This window comes from Argopecten irradians, chromosome 5 (assembly GCF_041381155.1).
Source record: "Argopecten irradians isolate NY chromosome 5, Ai_NY, whole genome shotgun sequence".
NCBI classification, from domain to species: Eukaryota; Metazoa; Mollusca; class Bivalvia; order Pectinida; family Pectinidae; genus Argopecten; species Argopecten irradians.
The window spans coordinates 29,013,520-29,035,788 of NC_091138.1; the positions used below are offsets into that span (position 1 = coordinate 29,013,520).

The window sequence follows — 22,269 nt, forward strand, 5'->3', positions numbered from 1 at the left end:
TCATAACATGACGTTTGTAACGCCGTCTGTGATTGGCTGAAACAACAACAAAATTATTTCATAGAAACAAAAGAGTCCCTCAAGAAATGGAATTTTACGAGTTTGAATTAGAATAATTAACTTGAATATGTATTTTCTATGTAATGGATTTCTAGGCATAGTACAAAAATCATCTTGTCATCATAAACATTTAACATTTTCATGCTGCTTGGATTAACATTGGGGGCAACCCGAATGCTATTTTAACCACGAGAGAGAAAATAATGATGATAATGAACGTATTCATAATCTAGACATAGAATCTGAATTGCTATCTGAATAAATAGGCTGTATGCTTTCGTTAAGTATTATCATTATTATGAATCATTTCGCGGTTTATATAGAGTAACTCCAGCCATATTAACATAAAAACGTGATTGTCAACTAAGTTTGAAATAAACCCATGCATAACAGACACAATAATTTTCAAACTTTCACGCCGTCTTAACCAAGAACAACAATGATGTAATTGTAGATCGACCAGGTTGCCTAATTTATAGTTTATTTACAGCTGTAAGAACTAGAGTGATAGGTCATTGTTTCCCAGACTCTACTTTTACTGGACTGGCTTTTGCCACATTAGGCCATATAGGACAGACCGTAAGCTTGTATCTTACACCTTACCTCGTAGCAGTCTCGGGCCCAACACTCGCCGCATGGACAGGTATAGTTAATTATAGTAAAGTAAAATTATCGGGTGTTCTTAGATCTCTTATCGAATTAAGAGTGTATCTTGTTTGAATATTCCTCAAAAGACAGTTGTTTAATATTGTTTATGGATAAAAGACATTTGTTTTGTATGCTCTGTATACTCAATAGATCACTATTTAAAATAAGTGAATGCACCTTACCATACAATGCGTAAGAAATTAAGTTATTCTTCGTGACATTATGTCGCATATACAATGTAAAAAAACAACAAATGTTATACAAATTATTTAATAAATGAAATGTAATGAATATGATGATTATTTGATATTAGCGTATGCCATATACGATGTAGTATCAGGTGATTCAAATATCCAAGTTCACCTACAATGACATATCTGAACGACAACACATCTTTAACGATGACGTCATTTTAGTTAATAGTGTAATCAATATGATGAGTATGATATTTATAAATGTCACATACGATGTTCGACATGACATCTCCAGAGTTGCAATTCATGTTGAACTAACCTGATGTGACAATACTTTTGTTTGCAGCAACAGGTACATGTGCTTTGAGTGTTTTAAGTGCTGTTGTTATGGCGCTTCTTCTACAACATCATACACCAGATGGACAAACACCAAAAGACTCTGGGAATAAACTGATGGTGGGTGATCGTGATTCATTTATCGATTATAATAAAACATTTTATTCCTTACTTAAAAAATAAAAGAAATAAATTAAACAACTACCACTGATGGCAGTACACACGTATAGAAATATTTAAAGGCCCACTAGCTTTCCAAAACGGCTTTGATTTGTAAAATTGGAATGTAAAAACGAAATCAATAATTTTGTAGAGTCACAAAAGTTATTAACTTACCGTTAATATTACACGCAACATCACCTTCTAAACAATTTGATTACAATAAATAAAATGCTAATTTTCATAACGCGGATCGTCTTATGTTTCCCGCCGTCGTCCTTAAATACCGCGCGGTACTTTACTATCACTGCGCCAGACGGCAAAACAGCCTAATGAATCTCTGCTGTTAATATATATAAAGCAGGAATTTTTTGCATATTTTGTGTTATAACCTGATCTTAGGCCATCGGTTTATATTTTCTGATGTTATTAATGTTTTTAAGAACCTTTATGTTTTGTTCCGGAAATGTAGTGGGCATATAAATGATATATTGTAATTTTAGCGCTTTGTGTACTCTATGCCTTAAATTGACGAGAAGGCATTTCAAAATAGTCCTTTATTTGAACACACTTTGTAGCCCGTCCCAAAGCAAGCTACATGCCTAATATGATGTCTCTTTGCATCTTGGTTATTGACAAGTCATTTAAAGATATTAGCTTATTTGACCTATGTGGCATTTGATGAAGGTCAATGTCATTCATTTAAATAAACTGTGTATCCCTTCATCAAAGCATGATGTAATCCCAATTTAAGGACTCTATGTCCACTACTATTGGAAAAGTTGATTAAAGGAAAAAGTTGACGCCGCACGAACGGACGGTCAGACGACGGACGATCAGGCTATAGTATAAGATAACTTCGGGTAGGTATGCTAAAAAACAAGAAATAGTTGAAGCACAACATTTCAATACCTTTTAGTTTTTTGTTTTATATTTCCGAAAGAAAAAGGATCTCAACTACTGATTTGATTTAATATTTCGTTTCAGACTTTGAAGGAATTACGAGCAGTGCCGGTGGCCTATTGGTTGTATACAATGCTAATAGCATGTACAGCTGTGTGTTGGGTTACAAAACAAACCAATTTACCGTGAGATAAGCTTTATTTATTCAGTCCCCAAAACGAGGTTGGAATATTTATTTATTTTACTCTTCTTTCCCTTCCCCCATAATTTTGCCCGACACTTTTCTCGGATTTTAACGAAAAACATATATTCATCATGGTCTAGATGAAAACACATGTCCCTTAATTTCCCCCTCCGTAAATTAATATGGCCGCCATTCACAAGCTTCAAATTGTTTAAAATTTAGAATCTCTTTTATGGGATTTAAGGAATGGCGAACAATAGTGCCTTGTTGGAACTCTTCCATTACCAAGGTAACGAATTAATGGCTCGTAACTGATCAAAATTTAGATATTGTCCGATTGCAGCGAAAATTTGTATTGGGGTTGTGAGGGACGTCGAACACAAATATGCACTTTCGAAACCTCCCGTTGCGAATGTAAAGAAAACATGGCTTCTGATTGGTCGAAATTTAGACATTGTCAGATTTCGGTGAAAATTAGTATAACGTTAGTTTCTACTCCTGGGGCATTTGGGAGACTTTCACTTGCTTTATCCTCATTGGGTGCTTTCAGGATGAACTTGAATGTATTGTGATGTTATGGAGATACAACACAGAAACCAAAGTAAACTAGTCATGCTAATACATACATATACCAGTCTTATCCCGTTACATTCCTTTTTCGAGATGAAATGAAAATGAAATCAATCATAGGCGACGTTACAAACGGCGACGTCATTTTTGCGTTATAAAAGCAAGCAAAATTGAATTATGAAGATGTGTTCAGAGCGGTATTGTTTTTTTTGTAGTGTTTATAAATCACTGTGTTGATAATATGTTTTAAGCATATATAGTTTCTTTAATATCTTTAATGCAGCGATCCTTTAACGCATTTACTTAAGTGTCAATATTAACTATTTACACAGCGTATATAATGGTTTGACGTATGTGTTCATCGTTACAGTGACTATCTGCAGTTACTTCACGGCTATACGATGGAGGAAGCAAGCAGAATTACTGGATTAGCGCCTTTATTAATGAACTTTCTGGTCCCGTTTATATGCCTTATAATGGTATGAGACATTTTAATTTTCATCGATAACGTATATGCATTTGTCCCTTAACAAAGAAATACTTAAATAATCCCGGGCTTTAATTATTCTAGTCATGGTCATGATACATTAATATGTGTGTATTAATTTTAACAAATTAACAATTGACAAATAATTCCTATGTTAAACGCATACCTCAAATAATTCAATAAATGATCACGGCCGGTAGAATGATTTAAGGGAAATAACCTTACCAATTTTTCAACAAGCGGGCCGTGATGCAAGGAATTGAGTAATGTTTATAAAAGCTTATTAAACAGAACGGAAAATAGTTTAAGAATTTAAAACAAATCGTTAGAACAGTACCTAATCATATTTCAGGTAATCAGATTAATTAAATACACATTTTAATTGCAGTGGAAGATTGACAATAACGGAATAATGTTCACCGCCTTTACATCGTTGATGGTACCACTGTATTACTTATTGGGATTCTGTCCGGCTGCCAACATTTATGTTATTTCTTGTCTTGATGGACTTCGGATAGCTGTGGCTGCGGTAAGTGGCAGATCGTGTGTAGATGTACTGTGTGTAGATAGACTTCGGATACATAGCTGTAGTAAGTGAGAGCTTGTCTAGATGGACTTCGGATAAATGTAAGCTGCGGTAAATGAGAGCTCGTCCACACAAACTTCGGATAGCTGTGGCTGCGCCAAGTGAGAGATCGTCTAAACGGTTTTCGGGTAGTTGTAGCTGCGATAAGTGAGGGCTCGTTTAGATGGACTTCGAATAGCTATAGCTGCGGTAAGTAAGAGCTCGTCTAGACGAACTTCGGATAACAGTAAGCTACGGTAAGTGAAAGCTCGTCTAGATAGACTTTGGAAAGCTGTAGCTGCGGTAAGTGAGAGCTCGCCTAGATAGACTTTGGATAGCTGTAGCTGCGGTAAGTAAGAGCTCGTCTAGACGAACTTCGTATAACTGTAGTTGCAGTAAGTGAGAGCTCGTCTAGATAGACATCGGATTCCTGTAGATGCGGTAAGTGAAAACTCGTCTAGAAGCCATGAATTTGGTGTGTTTAGTTTAGTAATACTATAGATGCAATGATTTTAAAATGATTTTACTTTACATAAATATAATTAATCAAAATATCATCAATAATATACCTACGAAATTATGCGACGTTATGACCTATACTATAATGCAACGTACCAACCTAAAATTCGCTTTAGATATTAGTTTAAATGAAATTATACCTACTTTGCCTATTGTCCAATTTATATTGAAATCGGTAGCTCACCAAAAGGACTTACAGTCGTACGTTGGTATTTTAATCTGTTTCCAGGTCATGATGTGGCAGATCGTCATAAATCTGTCCCCGCCGTCTTATGTTGGTACTCTAGTGATGATCACATTTACAGTTAGGAACATATTCATAGCCGTGGTATCTGTAGCCACGGGATATATACTACAAAGGCATAAAGTGTGAGTTTAAAACTGGTAATGCAAGTGAATAGTTAGCATTCGTATCGAGATAAAACAAATCAAAACAAACGGTTGTCTCCTGCATATCGGCCATCGTTTCTGATGAAATTGGTGTGGCCGTTTTCCCTCAGAACAGGTGTGGGTATGAAAGTAGAATTGTTAAAGTTTCAGAAGAAACAAAGTACTCAATATTTCCTGTTTTCACTTCGTACAATTGGTGGTTGGTTTATATTTATCATCTTAGACACATTTTGTGATGTAGCTTATAAGAACTGACAAGTACTGAGTACATGTGCACGTTTAGTGTTGAAATGAAAGCCGTTGCTATATCAGAATGCTTTCATAACCCACATATTCCAAACTGGTTACTTGATGCCGGGAAGGAAAAGTGGTCGTCGACTTACTTCCTTAGAAACGATGATCGATAGACCTATACAGGGAGCATCTGAAAACCATTAAATCAATTATGTGGATAGGAAACTTGATAGAGTTTAATTACTTTTCTGACCTATTTACAATTTTCTGTATAACAAATTTAATTCCCATTGTCATTTGGGATTGTCTTATCAGTCTCTATCTAGTAAAATGTAAATTTATTAATATCAAATCATAGCATTGTTGTTCTTTTTCTACTTTTTGTGGTATCATACTTATTTATTTCTCACCAGGACAACCTTGGAGGTAGCTTTGACCAATTATCAGCATTACTTTATCATGTTGCTAACCCTATCTTCTACGGGGACAGTATGTGGAGTATTGATGAACATAGTGGATTTTCGAAAGGTAAGTAGAGTAAAAGTAAAACTTGTATTATCAGACATGCAATCGAGAAAGTTTCCAAAAGGTACACTTAATTGATATAACAAAACAAAGGGCATATTATAATTTGATCAAATGACACAAACATTAATTAGTACACGTAAGTAATTTTCATCAACAAAATTTTGTTCTGTAAATCTTCTTATACTGTAATACATAAGCAAAATTTTCTAAAGCCTGAAATTGACCAGAGTTTCTGGTTTAAAATCCTTCCTAAAACAAGCCAGACTAGCCAAATGCTAAACACCTGAAAATGACATAAAATTTATAATCTAGTCAATTTCAATTGAAATTCTGGTCAAATTGATGTGCAATTCTGGTCAATTTCAAGTTTAAGTTAAACTTAAAATTGACTGCTCTGGTCGTTTTAAGGTTGTTGTTTTTAACCAGAAAAATAACTCTGTCATTTTCTGATAAAGATTTCACTTGCAACATAGAATTCCGCGAATAATAACCATTTTGTTATATTCTATTCCAAACGATCAGGTCACGAGGCAACTAGGTTGCAGCACCCGCGCATTTTTAACCTCCTTACGTACATTCATGTTGTAAGTAACAGTAACTTAAAAAAGGACACATCTTCAAAGACTGTTTAGTCATTTAATGATAGTTAAACGATCCATATTCAAATACGTTTATCTTCTGCGACCTTTGTTTTCTTTTAAGAGCTTCAACTGGTCATTGCATTCTCTGAAATGAAGAGAAACATTGCATTTCAACTTTACATTATCTACAAATTATAGTTGAATGTCCAATAATATATATATGCCTACAAGTAATCCTGGGATCTTTTTCGCTCTTTTGATGATCAATAAATGTTTCATTTTCAACAACATGGTATTTCCCGAATCGATGTTGTTTCTGAGCATATCAGGGGCTACAACAAATTGATGAGGAATGGTTAGCGAATTATTGATATTTTAAAATTGCTCCACCGCTGACAAATCGTATTTTTTCACTATCAAAAAGAGGAGCAGACGATTTAGTATTTTCTTCAGTTACAAAAGTTACTAACTGTACATCATTACCACCATTGAAATGTTTGAACTTCTAATTTTATATTGAGCTAAAAATATAAAAAAAAAATATTAAATGCATCCCGAAAAATCCTTGGCACTATATCATATTTGGAATGAAGTACTGATTGCCAATGCAACAAAGACAAAATAAATCATTTTATATTATTTTTTGTGTTAATTAGACATATATATACATGATTAAACAACATTTTTTGTTCAAATGATGAATATCATTTATGCTCTGTCGGCGGTGGAGCATTTTTAAAGAACAGATATTGTTTTGAAACACAGTTAAACAATATTCATCAAAATGTGACCTTTGAACTTTTTTAGTTTTTCTTAACTACATCAACTTTCACTGACCATAAGGAAAGTTTGACCACCCAAAAGTGGCAGAGGCGGTTTAATACTTCTAAAACATGAACTGTGTGGATATAAAGGGCCGCATCCAGTTCATAGCAAGGAGCTTATGGCCCTAAACATTCCAAATAATCAGGTCACGAGACATCCGCACATGTTTATAACCTCCTTGGACATGTACAGTCGGGTAATGCTATCATTAGGGGACAACCTAGCGAAGTATTACAAGAAATCACAGACAAGAAGTTAATCGTCTGACAAAAGGTCACATTTTAACAAGTATTCTTCACTATGGCATATTGTTTAATTTTAACACATTTATTTTCATATAAGGGCGTGTTGTAATTAATAGTAACCTTAAAAAAGGAAACTATATTCAATGATTGTTTTCCATTAGTTTGGAACAATCCATAATCAAATAGATTCGCCTTTCGTCCTTTCTTTCTTTCTAAGAGCTTTAACTTCAGTGGTTCGTTTTTTCTGCCTGCATGTGGAATTCAGCATTATATTCATTATGGCACATTGTATTTGTATTTCATTTAAGCATTGAAGTCACTATTTTTAATTTCATCGGGTTATGTAATAAATTTTGTTTGCAAACTTCTGTGAGAATCAGCTACGCGGATTCACACAGTTTGCAAACAAAATTTCTTTCATACCCCGATGAAATTAAAAAAAATAGTGACTTCAAACAAAATTTATTACATAACTCGATGAAATTAAAAAATAGTGACTTCAATGATTATAATTAATTTTCCAGGCTACTTTAAAAAATGGATTATTTTTTCCAAATCGATTCGCAATGTCAATGTTTCTATTGTGACGTCACGATAACGTCGGGTTTCCGCGCCATTATCGGATTTTTTTTTTCATTGTGGAATGAAGAAAATGAATAGGCCAATCAGAAAGCCAGAAACAAAGAGAAAATTAATTATTTTGATTTAAGGTTTTCTGTCTCCATAAATGACTGGATAATCTGCTTTCTGTTGATATGAGATTGTCGTTATCTGTAGCAGTTTCATGTTTAAGAAGTCTTGACCTGAAATTTACCAGAAATTTTAACCCGAAATTGACACGATACTAACCAGAATTTTTAATTTCATGTTAGGTTTTATTGCCTGTGTAAACAACGTGGACTATTATAAAAATAGTGCGAGTGAAAATAATCTTAATAATTTAAATAGCGTTATCCAAATTGTCATGAACAGCAATAGCACACTTATCGGTGATTTCGTTTTCATTATTTCAGGGGGTTTCTTATTGCAAGGTCGAGCCGTCAATAATTACGATTTACGATCTTGGAGTAAGGTATGCCCAGGGGCGAATATAATGTGCAGTGTTGAAATCTAAAGATTATTTGGTTAGTTTTAGATAAAGAGATATAAGGGTAGAGTTTCATTTGTTGTGACGGCTTCAAGGATTGTGTAAGGAATGTGTGCCTTGAAGTCTTCGAGTGTTGTACTTTGTGCTGCTGCTACCGGTAAGAGGTACCATTGTGTGATTGTATGTGGAAAAAAGAATATTTGTATTGTCATTGGTTACAGATATGTAACGATATGTGTGTTGGCGTGCATGTCTAGTTTTACAGTCTGTTTTTATAAGGAGCGGTTTGTAGAGTATGACTTGTTTGTTAATAATTTTGAAGAAAAGTGTTAGTCTTGACTGTAGTCTGCTTGTGTAGTGATGGTAGCTTGATTTCGTGCATCATGTCTGTAATTGAGGTTGTCTTGTGGTATCTATTCTGGATGTATCGTGCTGCTCTGCGCTGTATTTTTTTCGATTTATGTGATCTGGTCGGCATGGTAGGGGTCCTATACGGAATGGCAGTATTCCAGTTTGGGGCGTGTAAATGCTTTGATGTGTGGTGAGTTTACTTTCAAATTGCGTTTAAGGAAGCCTGGTGATTTGTTTGCGTTCTGATGCTGTTTATGTGTTTGTCCCAAAAAAGGTATGTCTAAGTATTTGCTTTAGCAGTGTGTAGCTTTGGTGTATTTTATTTCGTCTAGGCGTGATAATAATACTGTTGCTTTTGTCGGAGTGGAAGGACATGAGCCAATCCTGAGCCCATTGTGCTGCTGCGTGTAGGTCTTCTTGTAAGATAGTGTCTTGATAGTTGTGTATTTGTTTGTATATGATACTGTCATCTGCAAAAAAAGTCGAAGTATGCTGAGTATCCAGTATTCATGGAAGTCATTTATGAAGATAAGAAATAGCAGGGATCTCAGGCAGGTTCCCTGGAGGACTCCTGGTGTAACTTAATTTTTTTCTTCTGCATATTTCCCCCTCAAGGACCACTGTCTGTCCACCACAGTGTGATGTGTAAGAAAGTCTTTAATCCATGTGTGTGTGTTCCCGATTACCTCGTAGTATTTAAGTTGGTGAAGTAGTCGTGAGTGTGGAACTTTGTCAAAGTCCATTATGATGATGTCTGTTTTGTTCTGTTATTGTTTGCTCGTGAGAGGCCTTGTATAAATGTAATTAATTGGGTTTCGCTCAACCTGGAGCGTCTTAACCCATGTTGTATATTGTATAAAATGTTGTTGGTATATGCAAGGTTAGCATGTTGTTGGTCTCAAGTTAATTGCATGGTAGCAACTTGTAATAGCACTTGTAATGATGTGTTATGATGGGTTTTTTTTGTAAAGATGGGTGCCGTGATGTCGCGAAGCTCTTTTAGTACCCTACCATGTATGTTGTCTGGTCCAGAGGACTTATGTGGGTTTATATTTTGTAGTAGTTTATTGACCACTTGTTCTGTGATATTTATGTTTGGCATTTGAGGGTGCGGTGAGGGGTCTTTGTCTGGAATTGTTTTATTTTGTTCAATGTTGATTGCTTGTTTTGGTTGTAGTATATGTAAAGGGTTGTCCGTTGTGTCTAAGTGCTGTGATGTTGGTGTTTTCTTTTTCTTTCTTTGTTGTTTTGATTGTGAAAAAAAAGTTTTCTGGAGGAGTGTAAGTCTTTTATCATCTGTACAATGTACTTAAGGCAGGCATTTCTTGTTTGTTTTTGTAGTTGTGATTTCACTGATTTGTATTGGGGTATGAGTTCGTGGGCTGTTCTGGAAACTTTTGTGGAGGCGTCTGTATTTGTTAGATACTCTGCATATTTCTTGAGTTATCTATGGAAGTATGTGTTTGTGAGTGGTGAGTTTTGAGAAATGTGTTTTGATTCTGAAGTATCAAGTGTTTGTTTGCAGGCATCCCAAAGATCATTTGCTGTTTTGTCGAGCATGTTTTCTATTTTTTTATCGAGTGTTTCCAGGCATTTTCTAATGTTTCCTTTGTTGTATAAGAATATATTTCGTGGTGGCTTGTGTGTTTTTTAGTCTTAAGTCAATTTCAGTGTAGATAATGTCGTGGTCTGCTTTCCCTATTGGTGGTTCTAGTTTTCTAGTATTCTAGTTTATTTCTTATAGCTGGTCTGTTTGTGAGAAATCAGTATGTGTGTGTACCTCTGGTTGGTGTGTTTGTCATCTGCCAAGATGTCTAGGAGGTGTTAGTGTTGTTTGTGATCGGCTTATGTTAGTGTTGTTTGTGATCGGCTTAACCTGGTTCAATGGTGTTGTTTTCCCAATGTATGTGGGGCAGGTTGAGGTCTCCACTGACTAATTTGATTGTGTTATTGTTTTGTCCTATTCTGTTTAGTGATACTTCTAATTGTTCTAGTGATTTTCCCTTGTCTGATTATGGTCTGTACAATGTTTAATACAAACAGGAAAACTGTAAAAAAATAATGCAACTGTTTTACAGTAATTTATCGATGGTATTCATGGTATACTTTGCAGTATAAATTTTCGGTACATTGTAATCACCATATAATGGTAAGAGACGGTGGAACGACTTTATCGAAGCGCTACCATCATTTATCAATCCTTTGCACGATCAATTTAGGGTACCCACATCTAATGGTTGGAGATGTTATGAGCCAAAGTGAACAGACATATAGACATGTATTGATAAAGGAATAGTTTGTTCTGTTGCTATCTCTTTCAGGGTTGTTCGTTGAATGGCAGACTAAAAAGGTGGATGGAAACCGGTACCGAGACCACAAGACTACTATCAGAGTCAGGATCGGATAACTGCTGTGGTGTAAAGGGTATAAACAACGATGGCGTCAATGAAGAAATGTCAATGAAATCTGTATTGAAGACAGAATAGTGCAAAACTGGTTGGATTAAATATTATTTATATTGCATGTATATTCATATCATGACTATTTTATATGTGATGCATATATTATTTTCACTGGATCTATTATCAATTGATTTGCATTTCAGGGCATTATTTTCATAAGAACTATTTTTTATATATATACATTATTATATAGGGATTGGATTGCGCTTTTATGTTAACCATGCTTGTATGGAGCAATTTCTCTAAGAATATATTCTATGGGGCGCGTTTCCCGTTTCTTTATACATTGGTAATTTAAAAAATGTTTGTATCATATATAAATATTATACATATATATATTGTTTACATTTTTCCAAAATTCTATGAAAAACAACAATATACACGTAATGTTGTGTCAAATGTAAACAATGCCATGTGTTTCTTTAAAAAAAGTAGCCCCTTTATGTTGCATAGAACATTTTCATACGCAAGTTCAAAGTTCAATGTTACCATGCAGTTATGGTAAACAAAATCGGCTAGGTACTTGCGTATAGTAAACAAGCCTAGCAATTTTAAATATATTCAAATGGGTAACTTTAATATACCGCTACCCTTCATTTCAAATCATGTGACATTATTTTTGAAAATAGGACCAAACCTGTTCACCACTGATCCATACACATATTCCGTTTATGTTTAATTCGACATAAGCTTTGGTAAACATGGCAACAAAATAACACCCGATGTCTTTAAAATTATATCCATTGTATTTGTCAACCTTCAAAACGTCTATAGCAAGTTTCAGCTGAATCGGACATTTAAATTTTGACCAACAGTTCATACAAAAATCTTATACATGTTTCGAATATCACTGTGAAGTTCAAGAAATTGATCCAATTGTTTTAGAAGGAGTTGTCAGGACAGTGACCAGGCTGCCATGGCTAACAAAATCTAAACATCATCTTATGTAACGTTTTATTTATTATCCCCGGTATAACAATCTTTAGCTTAATCGGACAATATCTAAATGTTTTCATGGTAGCTATTATAAATTAATGTGATGTGAATCTGTGTTTGGTAAACTGTTACCAAGGCAACATTTTTTTGTTTCGGAAAATAAAGTCTTTATTTACATATTAACATATGTACACAAATAGCACTGTGAAATTTCATTCGCTGAAAAATCTTTGAAGCATGCATGTTTTGAAGGTTTTAAACCAACAGGGGCACAAATGTTTAAGGCGTAAATCAGGGTCTAAGGTGGGTGCGTCTGTCGTCACTTTACAATGCCCGCCTATTTACCGACTTTAAAGCGAAGCTGAAGATTTATATCTAGACATTATTTACCATGCAAAGTTGCAAGTACTTCAATTTCACATAATTGTATATTGACGAGGCATAACCTTTGAATAATTAATATATTGGATCCTCTAAACTCCTTCAGCCTTGAAATTTGAAATATAACAAATAAGTTATAATCAATCACTTTTTTCCCCAAAGTGACCGTTTAGCTCACTTATTTAATATACAGTATATCTGAAGCTTCTGTTGTGATCACACGTCTTTTATACATGTGTAACTCCTTAGTATATTGACTAAAATATTGCCCTCTGTCATCTTATACTTGGCCATATCAACAGCAAAAGACAAATAAAAGAGTCCGGGATCAAAAACATTTATTTCCAACTAACTCTCTAAACATTGTACTGCCCTTCCACAAAAGGTGCAACCAAGGACTTATAAATCCTTGGTGCTACACATTACATTGACGTTAACATTGAGGTAATATATGTACTACAGAACGTTATATATCTCTGTATATCCTCGCATTATATCATATAATATTACATGACCTTTTATTCGAAATTCTTTATTTCCGTAAGTATACAACTCTATTTCCGTAAGTATACAACTTATTGGAATATTAACATAAAATATACACAATCAACAAGGGTAAACATTAAATTAACATAGACAAATTGAAATGCACATATGTGATTAAGTGATTCTGCTGTTGTTTGCCTCAATTATGTACTTGCCGAATAAAGATCTTTTATGTTATGTGTATTTAGCAATTCAATAACTTTGTAAACAGATGGCTTTACCCAAAAATAGTTTTTAATGTATTTTCTCCGAATATCTGAAAATTTTGGACAAATAAATAAAAAAATGATATTCATCTTCTATTTCGAAGAGTTCACAGCTTCTACATAATCTATTATTCCTTTCAACCTTTCTATATCTACCTGTCTCGATTGCAAGATTATGACCTGAAAGACGGAGCTTTGGATACAGAAATTCTAGGTTGTTTTGAAAGAGACTTCGTTAAATAAAATTGTAATGTTACGTCATCTACTAGATATCTAAAGAGATCAAATTTACTGGAAGTGCTTATTGATGCCAACAACAGTTGTTTAGCCTGATCATCAATTTGTTGTTTAATTAACGAAAGTAAAATGATATCAGCAGGAGACTGCCTTAACCATATATAACCTAACCCAAGTTCAGATAGTTTCTGTTTAATAAACACTAAAAAAATTATGTTTTGGATGTACTTTTTCAGTTTCCTTAAAAAAGAACTGATATATTTCCCGGCTTCAAAATACAGTTATTACTATTCAATAGTTTAAACCAATACCTGAAGGCTTTGAAGATTTGTTGATTTACCAAGGAAAAACGACCAAGTTCATAATAAACCATTGTATTACAAGTTGATTTTTTTGCACATAAAATATTTTTACAAAATTCTATATGAACCTTTTCAACTTCATCAACTTTAACTGTGCCACATACAGTGATGTTCAGTCAACTGTGTCACGTGCTGTGATGTTCAGTCAACTGTGTCATGTGCTGTGATGTTCAGTCAACTGTGTCACAGGCTGTGATTTTCAGTCAACTGTATCACAGACTATGATGTTCAGTCAACTGTGTCACGTGCTGTGATGTTCAGTCAACTGTGTCACATGATTTGATGTTCAGTCAACTGTGTCACATGCTGTGATGTTCGGTCAACTCTGTATCTGGTCAGAATTTCATCAACTTTTTCTTGGTACCTTCACAAGGGAAGGTACTCATGAACAAGAACTAGCATTTTGAGGCACACTGTTGTCGTTCCACTGTTATCCAAATTAAAACGTTAAACCTCACCGCTGGTCATGTTGACCGTGGGTCATAAAGTGACCAGAGGTGTTCGAATTGTTTTCGGTACTCCTTGACCAGTGCTGGACTGTTGGAGATGAGCAGGTTCTCTTGGTTCCCCGTGATGGCCTGGCGGGTCCAGTTAAATGACCCGTTGATAAGTGTCTCCCCGTCAATGACCACAAACTTATGATGCATGAAGAATGAGGATTCGTCTGTACGAACTGCAATACCTGAAACACACGGAAAACTCTGACATTTCAACTCATACATTTATATGCATTAAGGATACCCTAAATCTCGATAATAAGCATAAATCATGAAAATAAGCATTGGATTTCTTACAGTCAAATGTATCTTGAAAATAAGCCGACTTTGAAAATAGGCTGCACTAGAAAGTAAGCATAGTCAGGTTCCTTGCACAGAAATTATCTACAAAATAAGCCGACTTCATCTAAAATGTGAACAATATGGAAACGTCATAACGTTCTGCGGTGTTGTTATATAAGAATTTCCTACTCGAAAAGATTATAATCCGTGTCTTATTATCGAGATTGTAGAGTATTACAACTTTCATATATTTACTTAACTTCAAACTTTGGATTACTTTCAAAAGAGGGATCCATTTGAAAACAAATGCTAATCATTTGTGCGGACACATATTAACGTGAAAGTGATGATTTTCTACATCAATGGTAACTACTGGTATTGATATTATTACATAACCAGTGAAAATTTGATGTCACTTTTAGATGACAAGAACGATGTCTATCCTGTCACCTGAATCAGACAAATATTGATTTGTCTAAAGAAGGTGACTGCGTACACATCGTTCTCGTACTAGTCACCGAAACATCACATGCTGTACTGTGTAACAGTATCTTTTCAATGTGCAACAGTATCATTTCAATGTGTAACAGTATCATTTCAATGTGTAACAGTATCATTTCATAAACCATACTTTCCAACCTGGAGACAATGTTAAAAAATAAGAAATATCAGTAATACATATATTATAGAAGAGTATTCAAATGTGGTGTCTATAAATAAATAAATCAAAAAGAAAATTTAAAATTTAATTGTTTCTTTAAACGTGGGATTGGCGCTTCAAGTCGTAGTATTATATTACATAATGCAACAAAAACTGATGCTTCGATGAAAATTTGAAGGACATTTAGCATCATGTAAGAAGCCAAAAAAGACATAAACATTTATATCGGAGTAATCACGTTTAGGATTTTAATCTCTTGGATAGAGCAAATTACCAAATTACTGCAATATAAAAATAAAAATAGTTGAATACAACCGAAACTGCGGATTTAAATAACAGTCACACGTCTTGTGATACAATAAAGCTTTTGTATAACAAATTTTGTAAATGGACAATTTGCCCACTAGCAAGGTTTTGTAGGCTAGCTATGTGATTTTCAAGATTGTCGTATAGATGTATCGAAATAAGCGATGTAGAGTATGGTGAGCGCTTGGATGAGTGACCATTCCGTTCTGTACCACCATCGTAGGTATATTTATGTTGGTAACAATGAAGTGGCCTATTAGCCTCAACCTGTAAGGTGTCAAAGGCTCGTACAGTATGGTAAAAACAATGATGGAAGAGATGTGGTGGGACTCCAGCTATGAAGCGTCACCATTACAAGGTAACAACAAGACAAGAGCGACCGTTGTGTGTGCTGAGGCGGTCAAGAATCTACAATACCATGCTGGTTGGTTGATTGATTAGGCCAAGCAAAAAATATGTCTGTTTAGAGTTACCCGACCGACAATTATATTTTACCCCCGACCCTAATTTTTTTCCACTACTACGAAAAAAAAAAGTCACGATTTCGATCTCGGACTCCGTTTCCGGCCATAAATTTTATTGTGAAAAACTAGTCCGCTAAACCTGCCTATATTATTAGGCTTTTTTTTTTTTTTTTTCCTAATATATATAGGCCATATTAGGCAAAAAAATAAATAAATAAAAAAGCCTAATAATATAGGCAGGTTTAGCGGACTAGTGAAAAACATACCTACCGACCCTATTTTTTTGCCAATGTAACCCTAAACAGACATATTAATATTTTTTTTTTGCCTTATGCATTAACAGTTAGGTCGGTTGGTCCTATGTATGCCATGATCTGTGTGTATAGCGAATGTAATGTATGTGTTTTGGACGACACGGTCTCATAAAGTTTGATAGGAACCCCTGTCTACAGTATTTCTCACTGGAGCATATGCTTCAACATTAATCGAACAACATGCTCAACCCGGTTAAATTATACTGACAATAGTAAGTAAGCTTTAAGTTAAACATACGTCCCATTATCTTCCTGTGTAGTGCTAAGCAGGCTAAGAATCTGTTACCCCGAAACAATGTTCCTTATACTGGTTGTTTTACTATAACGGGACCTCGACCTCGGCACGTTAGAATATTTTATGAAGGAACTAAGGGAGCCGAGTGATGGTTATTCATGATCATATGAGCATTATTTCAGCTACATCAACATAGTCCATGAGCTAACTTTGTGGCTGTCGATCGCGAGGGTCCATCTCTTTTTTGGCCAATGAGAAAATTTACTTCAACGACAAAAAGCGAGGTTGTGTAATGGGAGATATTTGGAAATAGATAATAGTCATTTATAGAAAAAAATACATCGTGTTTTCGCTATGCAATGAGAATAACACAGAGCTTGAGGTGTACGACTCGTCTTGCACATGGGATGTACAATAGTGCATAATTAAAGGTTTCATTTGTTTTATTAAATTTCCTATCAAAAGCCAAGATCATTTAAGACCGCCGTTTTTCGGGTGTGTGGATATCTATATGTTGTGGCAGGTTGTGGTATATCTGTACATGTGCTGTGTTTCTTTATAAATCATAATAGTGGAAGTCTAGTCCTTTTTTATAGAGCCATCTCGCTGAAGAATACATTGACATATCATACTTATACAGAACCACCTGTAGAACAACATTTACAACTCTTAATATGCAATATATATTAAATGTCAGCAGTGACGATGATTAATTCCATACATTACACATCACTTCATACATAACCTACGATTGTATATGGAAGGGAAAGTGACATTTTAAATTTAAATACATGTACATGTATATCATTTAGTCTACATGTAGTACATAGTTACATCAAGGACGTATACGTACGTAAGCGTATTAGGCTCACGTACGAAAATATTTTTTAGGATAGCGAAAATGTTTTATCTGGCGGCCGCCACTTAATTTATCTGGCGGCCGCCAGATAAATTAAGTGGCGGCGGCCAGATAATTATATGGCGGCCGCCAAATAAAACATTTTCGTTATCCTGAAAAATATTGTCGTACGTGAGCCTAATACGCTTCCGTATATATGTGTGTGTTTTCACTTATAAATCCTTGGTTACATTAATTAGAATTGATTATATACATGTATAATTAAATATTACAATATTCTAAATTATAGTTTCTCCATACTAGCATATATATTGATGGTAATGAGCAGCCTCTGAAGCCTACCTTCACTACGTAAACGCCAGACCTGGGACCCAGTGGCGTCCACCTGTTCACAGTCAGTGATAACACGTACACGTACTCCCCTCTGATGCGCCCGGATCAGTAAATCTGATAAATCAGTACATGTCATCACAAACACACAGACATCCATACTCCTTGTGGAATTCGACAACGTCACGAAGAGTTTGCTGAGTGAGTTTTCTTTATGAGAAAACCTACAGTCCCTTGACATACAACCATTTGTTTTTGTGAAGTAGTCCACACATGCCACTTTGCTATCAGGAAAGAAAATCACTTCTGTCATGGCCTTCTTTGCTTTGGGTTTCTTGGAAAATCTTTTGTATATTATATAAATAACCTCAGTGACAGTGCCAACAGCAAAGGTATATCCAGCATAGCGAATAACATCAAGCACCTTCATATTTCGTGAGTTTTGTCATGCTTTGGGAAATCCACCGGAAGGGTTTTCTCCGTCTAAAAATAAATATAGCTAGCTAGGGTAATTCGAAACTAAAACCGGTCTCCGGGCATATATCGCCGGAACATACTTCGCCAAATTATTATATAGTTCAATTAACGAATGTGTCGATAATATATATCACATAATTGAATAAAAATGAACGTTCATGCGTGCATATTTCATTAAAATATTTTTAGAAATTTTCTTTGATCAAATCTAGAGCAAGGACGTAGACATACATATATACATGTAATAGTTTTAATTTTCTGATAGATCTATATCAATTTAAATACTGATAAAGCATGGCGAATGTGTTTCAAACTTAAGCACATTTTTTAACGAGATGAAACAATGTAAACTGTTATTTCATAATCTCGATAGGCCTACTTGAATAGTGAATTTATTCATTCTATTTATTCAGAGAATTATGGTTTTTTTTCATTGCTATTAGTTATTTTAAAGAGAAATCTGCAAGTATGTTGCCATCTAAATACACATAAGGCATAAAAAAACAAGAATTTTATCGTAGGCTACATAACGTCTGTTACATGTATGTAACTACATGTAACTTGTAACTAATGTTTATAAGGCATCATGTATTTATATTCTTCTGTCCATTTGAATGATTTCCACAGCTTAATTACAGTATGCTATTCAACATCCTCGATACTCCAGGGGTTACGATCACTTACGATGTGTAGAGATCGTAACTGTGATCGGAACCCCTGGAATATCGAGGATGGATATTCAAACAATAGATTACTTAAGAAAAATAACATGATAAAATTTCCACCCAGTTAGGACACAACTTATCTATCAAACACAAATTATTGTGACACCCGTACGGGACTTAAAAGTTTGCTGATGTTTTCATATCAATTATTATATAAACACTCGTTTTAATGGTCAGCAGCTGAATTTTTAATACATTTGGAGAAAATGTATTGCGTAAGTATGAATCTTTTTGCAATAGGTACCGAAACAGTATATGTACAATGAACATGATTGCCTATTGTTGCTTTCGTTGCGAAATTTGATACGGTACATTATACGTACAAAAAATGTACATATTCAAGAATTATTTCCGCGAGAAATTAATCTTGTCATGTAAATTTTAAATTCATATAATTTGTCAAAAACTGAAATTTGGATATAAATTCAGAAATATTCTAGTATTCAAAAAATGGTCCATAGGAAGAATGGGTTGTTATTGTTTTTATCTTTGGGTATTATACTATTATTACTAAATTCTGTAAATGACTTTATGGTACTTTTGTTTAGGCTTGTGCTACCTATAAATTGACGACGTTTTGCAACAAGAGTTGCCTCCCTTAGATTAAAGAGAAACTTACAAAACAGCTGTGGTTTGTTTTGATCGGTCAGACATGGGGACACGGCCGTACGATGGAGGGGGACATTCAACAAGGACAGGAGAAGCGATCCTGCTTTAGATTACAGAGAGAATAACTCATATAAAAGCATTGCCATATGGTAAAAAGCGATTTAATGATGATTTCTAATACGATCAGCTGATGAATTACAGCTAAGCTTGTGTTGGGAAAGTTGCATCACATCTGGCAATCATTTTGATTTGAAGCGCCATTGATTGATCGTGTCCCATAGAATCCAATGTCTCTATTTTCAACAGGGCCTGAATAAACAGTAGAAATTTCATTAATAGACAATATTGCAATGAGGCAAATATAATGTATTTGTTAGAAATAATTGCATTTATTAACCTGCAGTTGTACCTAACCTTAACTGTAACCTGGCTATTTCGGCCCATTGTACTTCTTGAAAAGTCTCAAAATCCTTAAAATGATTGTTCATACCCATCACTAATTACAGTTATAACTGTGTAGAAATCAATGTCGTTTGTTACAGATATAACAGTACATGTACATATTTCAACACTTACCTGTACATAGTACCAAAATCTTTTGATTAATCTGAATGCAGATAGATCTTTATGTACATTACATGTATATATGCAGACGCCATATACACAGATCTACTATGTATATGTACACCGTAGGGTGCATGATTACATATGAGTCTATTATAGTCATATTTCTGAATACACAATCTTGTACATTACTCTAGATCTGTACAAACATTTATACATGTATATTTGTAATGTGGCAATACTATACATCTGCAGCTACATGTAGTTCAACCCAATCTCTGAGGCAAAGATAAACTATATAATATGATATTTCATACAATACTATGCTCTAAATAGACCAGCTGATCCTATATTTAGTAATATAAATACAGTATTTAAACTAACTGTACTATGCCATATACATGTACTGTACATATGTAGCAACGTTAACCACTTCTAATCTTCATATATACAGTATATAAATGGACAGTACTTATTTTGGATCAGATCCTTGGTTGGTCTTTATAGACAAGGTTGAACTGTATTTGTATTTTATATAATCTGAACATTAATTCTTTCTTTTTTTTTCCAAAATAGATGATGGCAGAAAACATTCTGATTCCAATAGGAGTTTTCTGGGACATAGAAAACTGTAATGTACCACGATGGAAGTCAGCTATATCGATTGTAAAATGTATCCGGGAGAAATTTTTCACTGGAAGACGTGAGGTGGAGTTTTTGTGTGTCTGTGACACAACTAAAGAGAGTAAACAGGTCATTCAAGACCTCAATGCAGCCCAGGTATAAAATTCAGATTTTTGTAAAATTGTTAGACATTTGCAGCATACATACCTGGTATGCTAAATGTTATGAATAGTTTGGCTTGATATAGACTCATGAAATAAATTTTATTTTAGAAAAAAATGTGAATAGATGAATAAAATTAGAATGAAATGTGAATATGCTTGTGAAGTATTTTGTTTGCAATGAAGGTTGTGTTATTTGTATGCTTTTATTTGTGATAAGTGATGTTTAAATTATCATCCATTTCAGGTGGATGTTGTACATATCAATGCTACCAGTAAAAATGCTGCTGATGACAAACTTCGTCAAAGTCTCCGACGATTCACAGACAAACACCTCCCTCCAGCCGAGGTGGTACTCATCTCCAGTAAGTGAACCATCCTCTAGATCAGTATGGGTGGTTACGAGATCCCATGGGTAAAGTACAATTTACCGTTCAATAGTAGTCCCATTTCTGGTGATTGTGACATCATTTTTTGATGTGAATTCTGTAACATCACAATCACCAAAAGGCGGGACTACATGTAATCCATATATGGTAATTCCTACTTTACACGCATTGTTATGGGATCTCGAAACCACTGTATTCTGTATTTGTAAATTACAGAGTTATCTGATCTTACTGATAGGTATTGGTTATGGGTTACCGGTAGATTCAATGTAACTTTTCTTTAAGATAACAATGTGATTCTGCTGGAAACCAATGATTTATTAATTTGTGACTTTTGTGAAGAGCCGATTACTCTGAAATAGGCAACGGCAGATTAGGATCTACATGTAAATGTCTAACTTTAATTAATACACACATAAATGTAAAAATAGATTTCTCTAAATAAATCTACAAATGTACCAGCTTATGTATATATGTATACCTGCACTTATAACCTCTGGCTTCTGTACTTTATATGATGTCCTCTTGATATTGTATTAATTGTGAACTGTCTGTCTGTATCTATATATTTGCTAATTGGCAAAAGGAGTGATGGAAATTTTATCATACTTTGAAATAAAATGTGTATGTGGAACTTTCTGTTTTTATGATTTGAATTTTTAGGTCATAAATATTTATTTGTGTAGTATGAGCCGCATATGTTTATAGTGCTAATGAAATAGTTTTTTGACAGACTCAAAAAGAGATCATTCATTTTTAATATACCAGCACTGCTA

The 22,269-nt window shown here is 34.4% G+C and overlaps 3 protein-coding genes across 4 annotated transcripts in view; 2 read left to right on the plus strand and 1 right to left on the minus strand.

The window, feature by feature from the left end:
• LOC138323450 (lysosomal dipeptide transporter MFSD1-like) lies at positions 1 to 11,468 on the plus strand. The gene is made up of 8 exons (XM_069268073.1): positions 1 to 703; positions 1,249 to 1,358; positions 2,385 to 2,485; positions 3,425 to 3,533; positions 3,930 to 4,070; positions 4,855 to 4,994; positions 5,663 to 5,777; positions 11,188 to 11,468. Exons 2-8 carry the CDS (start codon positions 1,290 to 1,292, stop codon positions 11,350 to 11,352), a joined length of 840 nt encoding a protein of 279 aa, XP_069124174.1. The 5' UTR covers positions 1 to 703; positions 1,249 to 1,289; the 3' UTR covers positions 11,353 to 11,468.
• LOC138323451 (uncharacterized) overlaps positions 6,400 to 22,269 on the minus strand; it is a 24,963-nt gene continuing 9,093 nt past the window's right edge. The window contains exons 2-4 of one of the 2 annotated variants that reach the window (XM_069268075.1): positions 17,957 to 18,427; positions 14,455 to 14,678; positions 6,400 to 6,503 (exon numbers count right to left, since the gene is read on the minus strand). In XM_069268075.1, the coding sequence (XP_069124176.1) occupies positions 14,461 to 14,678; positions 17,957 to 18,374 (636 nt within the window). In that variant the 5' untranslated portion in view covers positions 18,375 to 18,427 and the 3' untranslated portion in view covers positions 6,400 to 6,503; positions 14,455 to 14,460. Of the gene's footprint in view, positions 6,504 to 12,966; positions 14,679 to 17,956; positions 18,428 to 22,269 lie in introns of those variants that run through there. The other variant, XM_069268074.1, reaches the window with a different exon arrangement.
• The window catches only part of LOC138324368 (meiosis regulator and mRNA stability factor 1-like), a 32,344-nt gene continuing 29,838 nt past the window's right edge, over positions 19,764 to 22,269 (plus strand). The window contains exons 1-3 of the mRNA XM_069269441.1: positions 19,764 to 19,904; positions 20,896 to 21,099; positions 21,352 to 21,469. Coding sequence (XP_069125542.1) covers positions 19,902 to 19,904; positions 20,896 to 21,099; positions 21,352 to 21,469 — 325 coding nt within the window. The 5' untranslated portion in view covers positions 19,764 to 19,901. The remainder of the gene's footprint in view (positions 19,905 to 20,895; positions 21,100 to 21,351; positions 21,470 to 22,269) is intronic.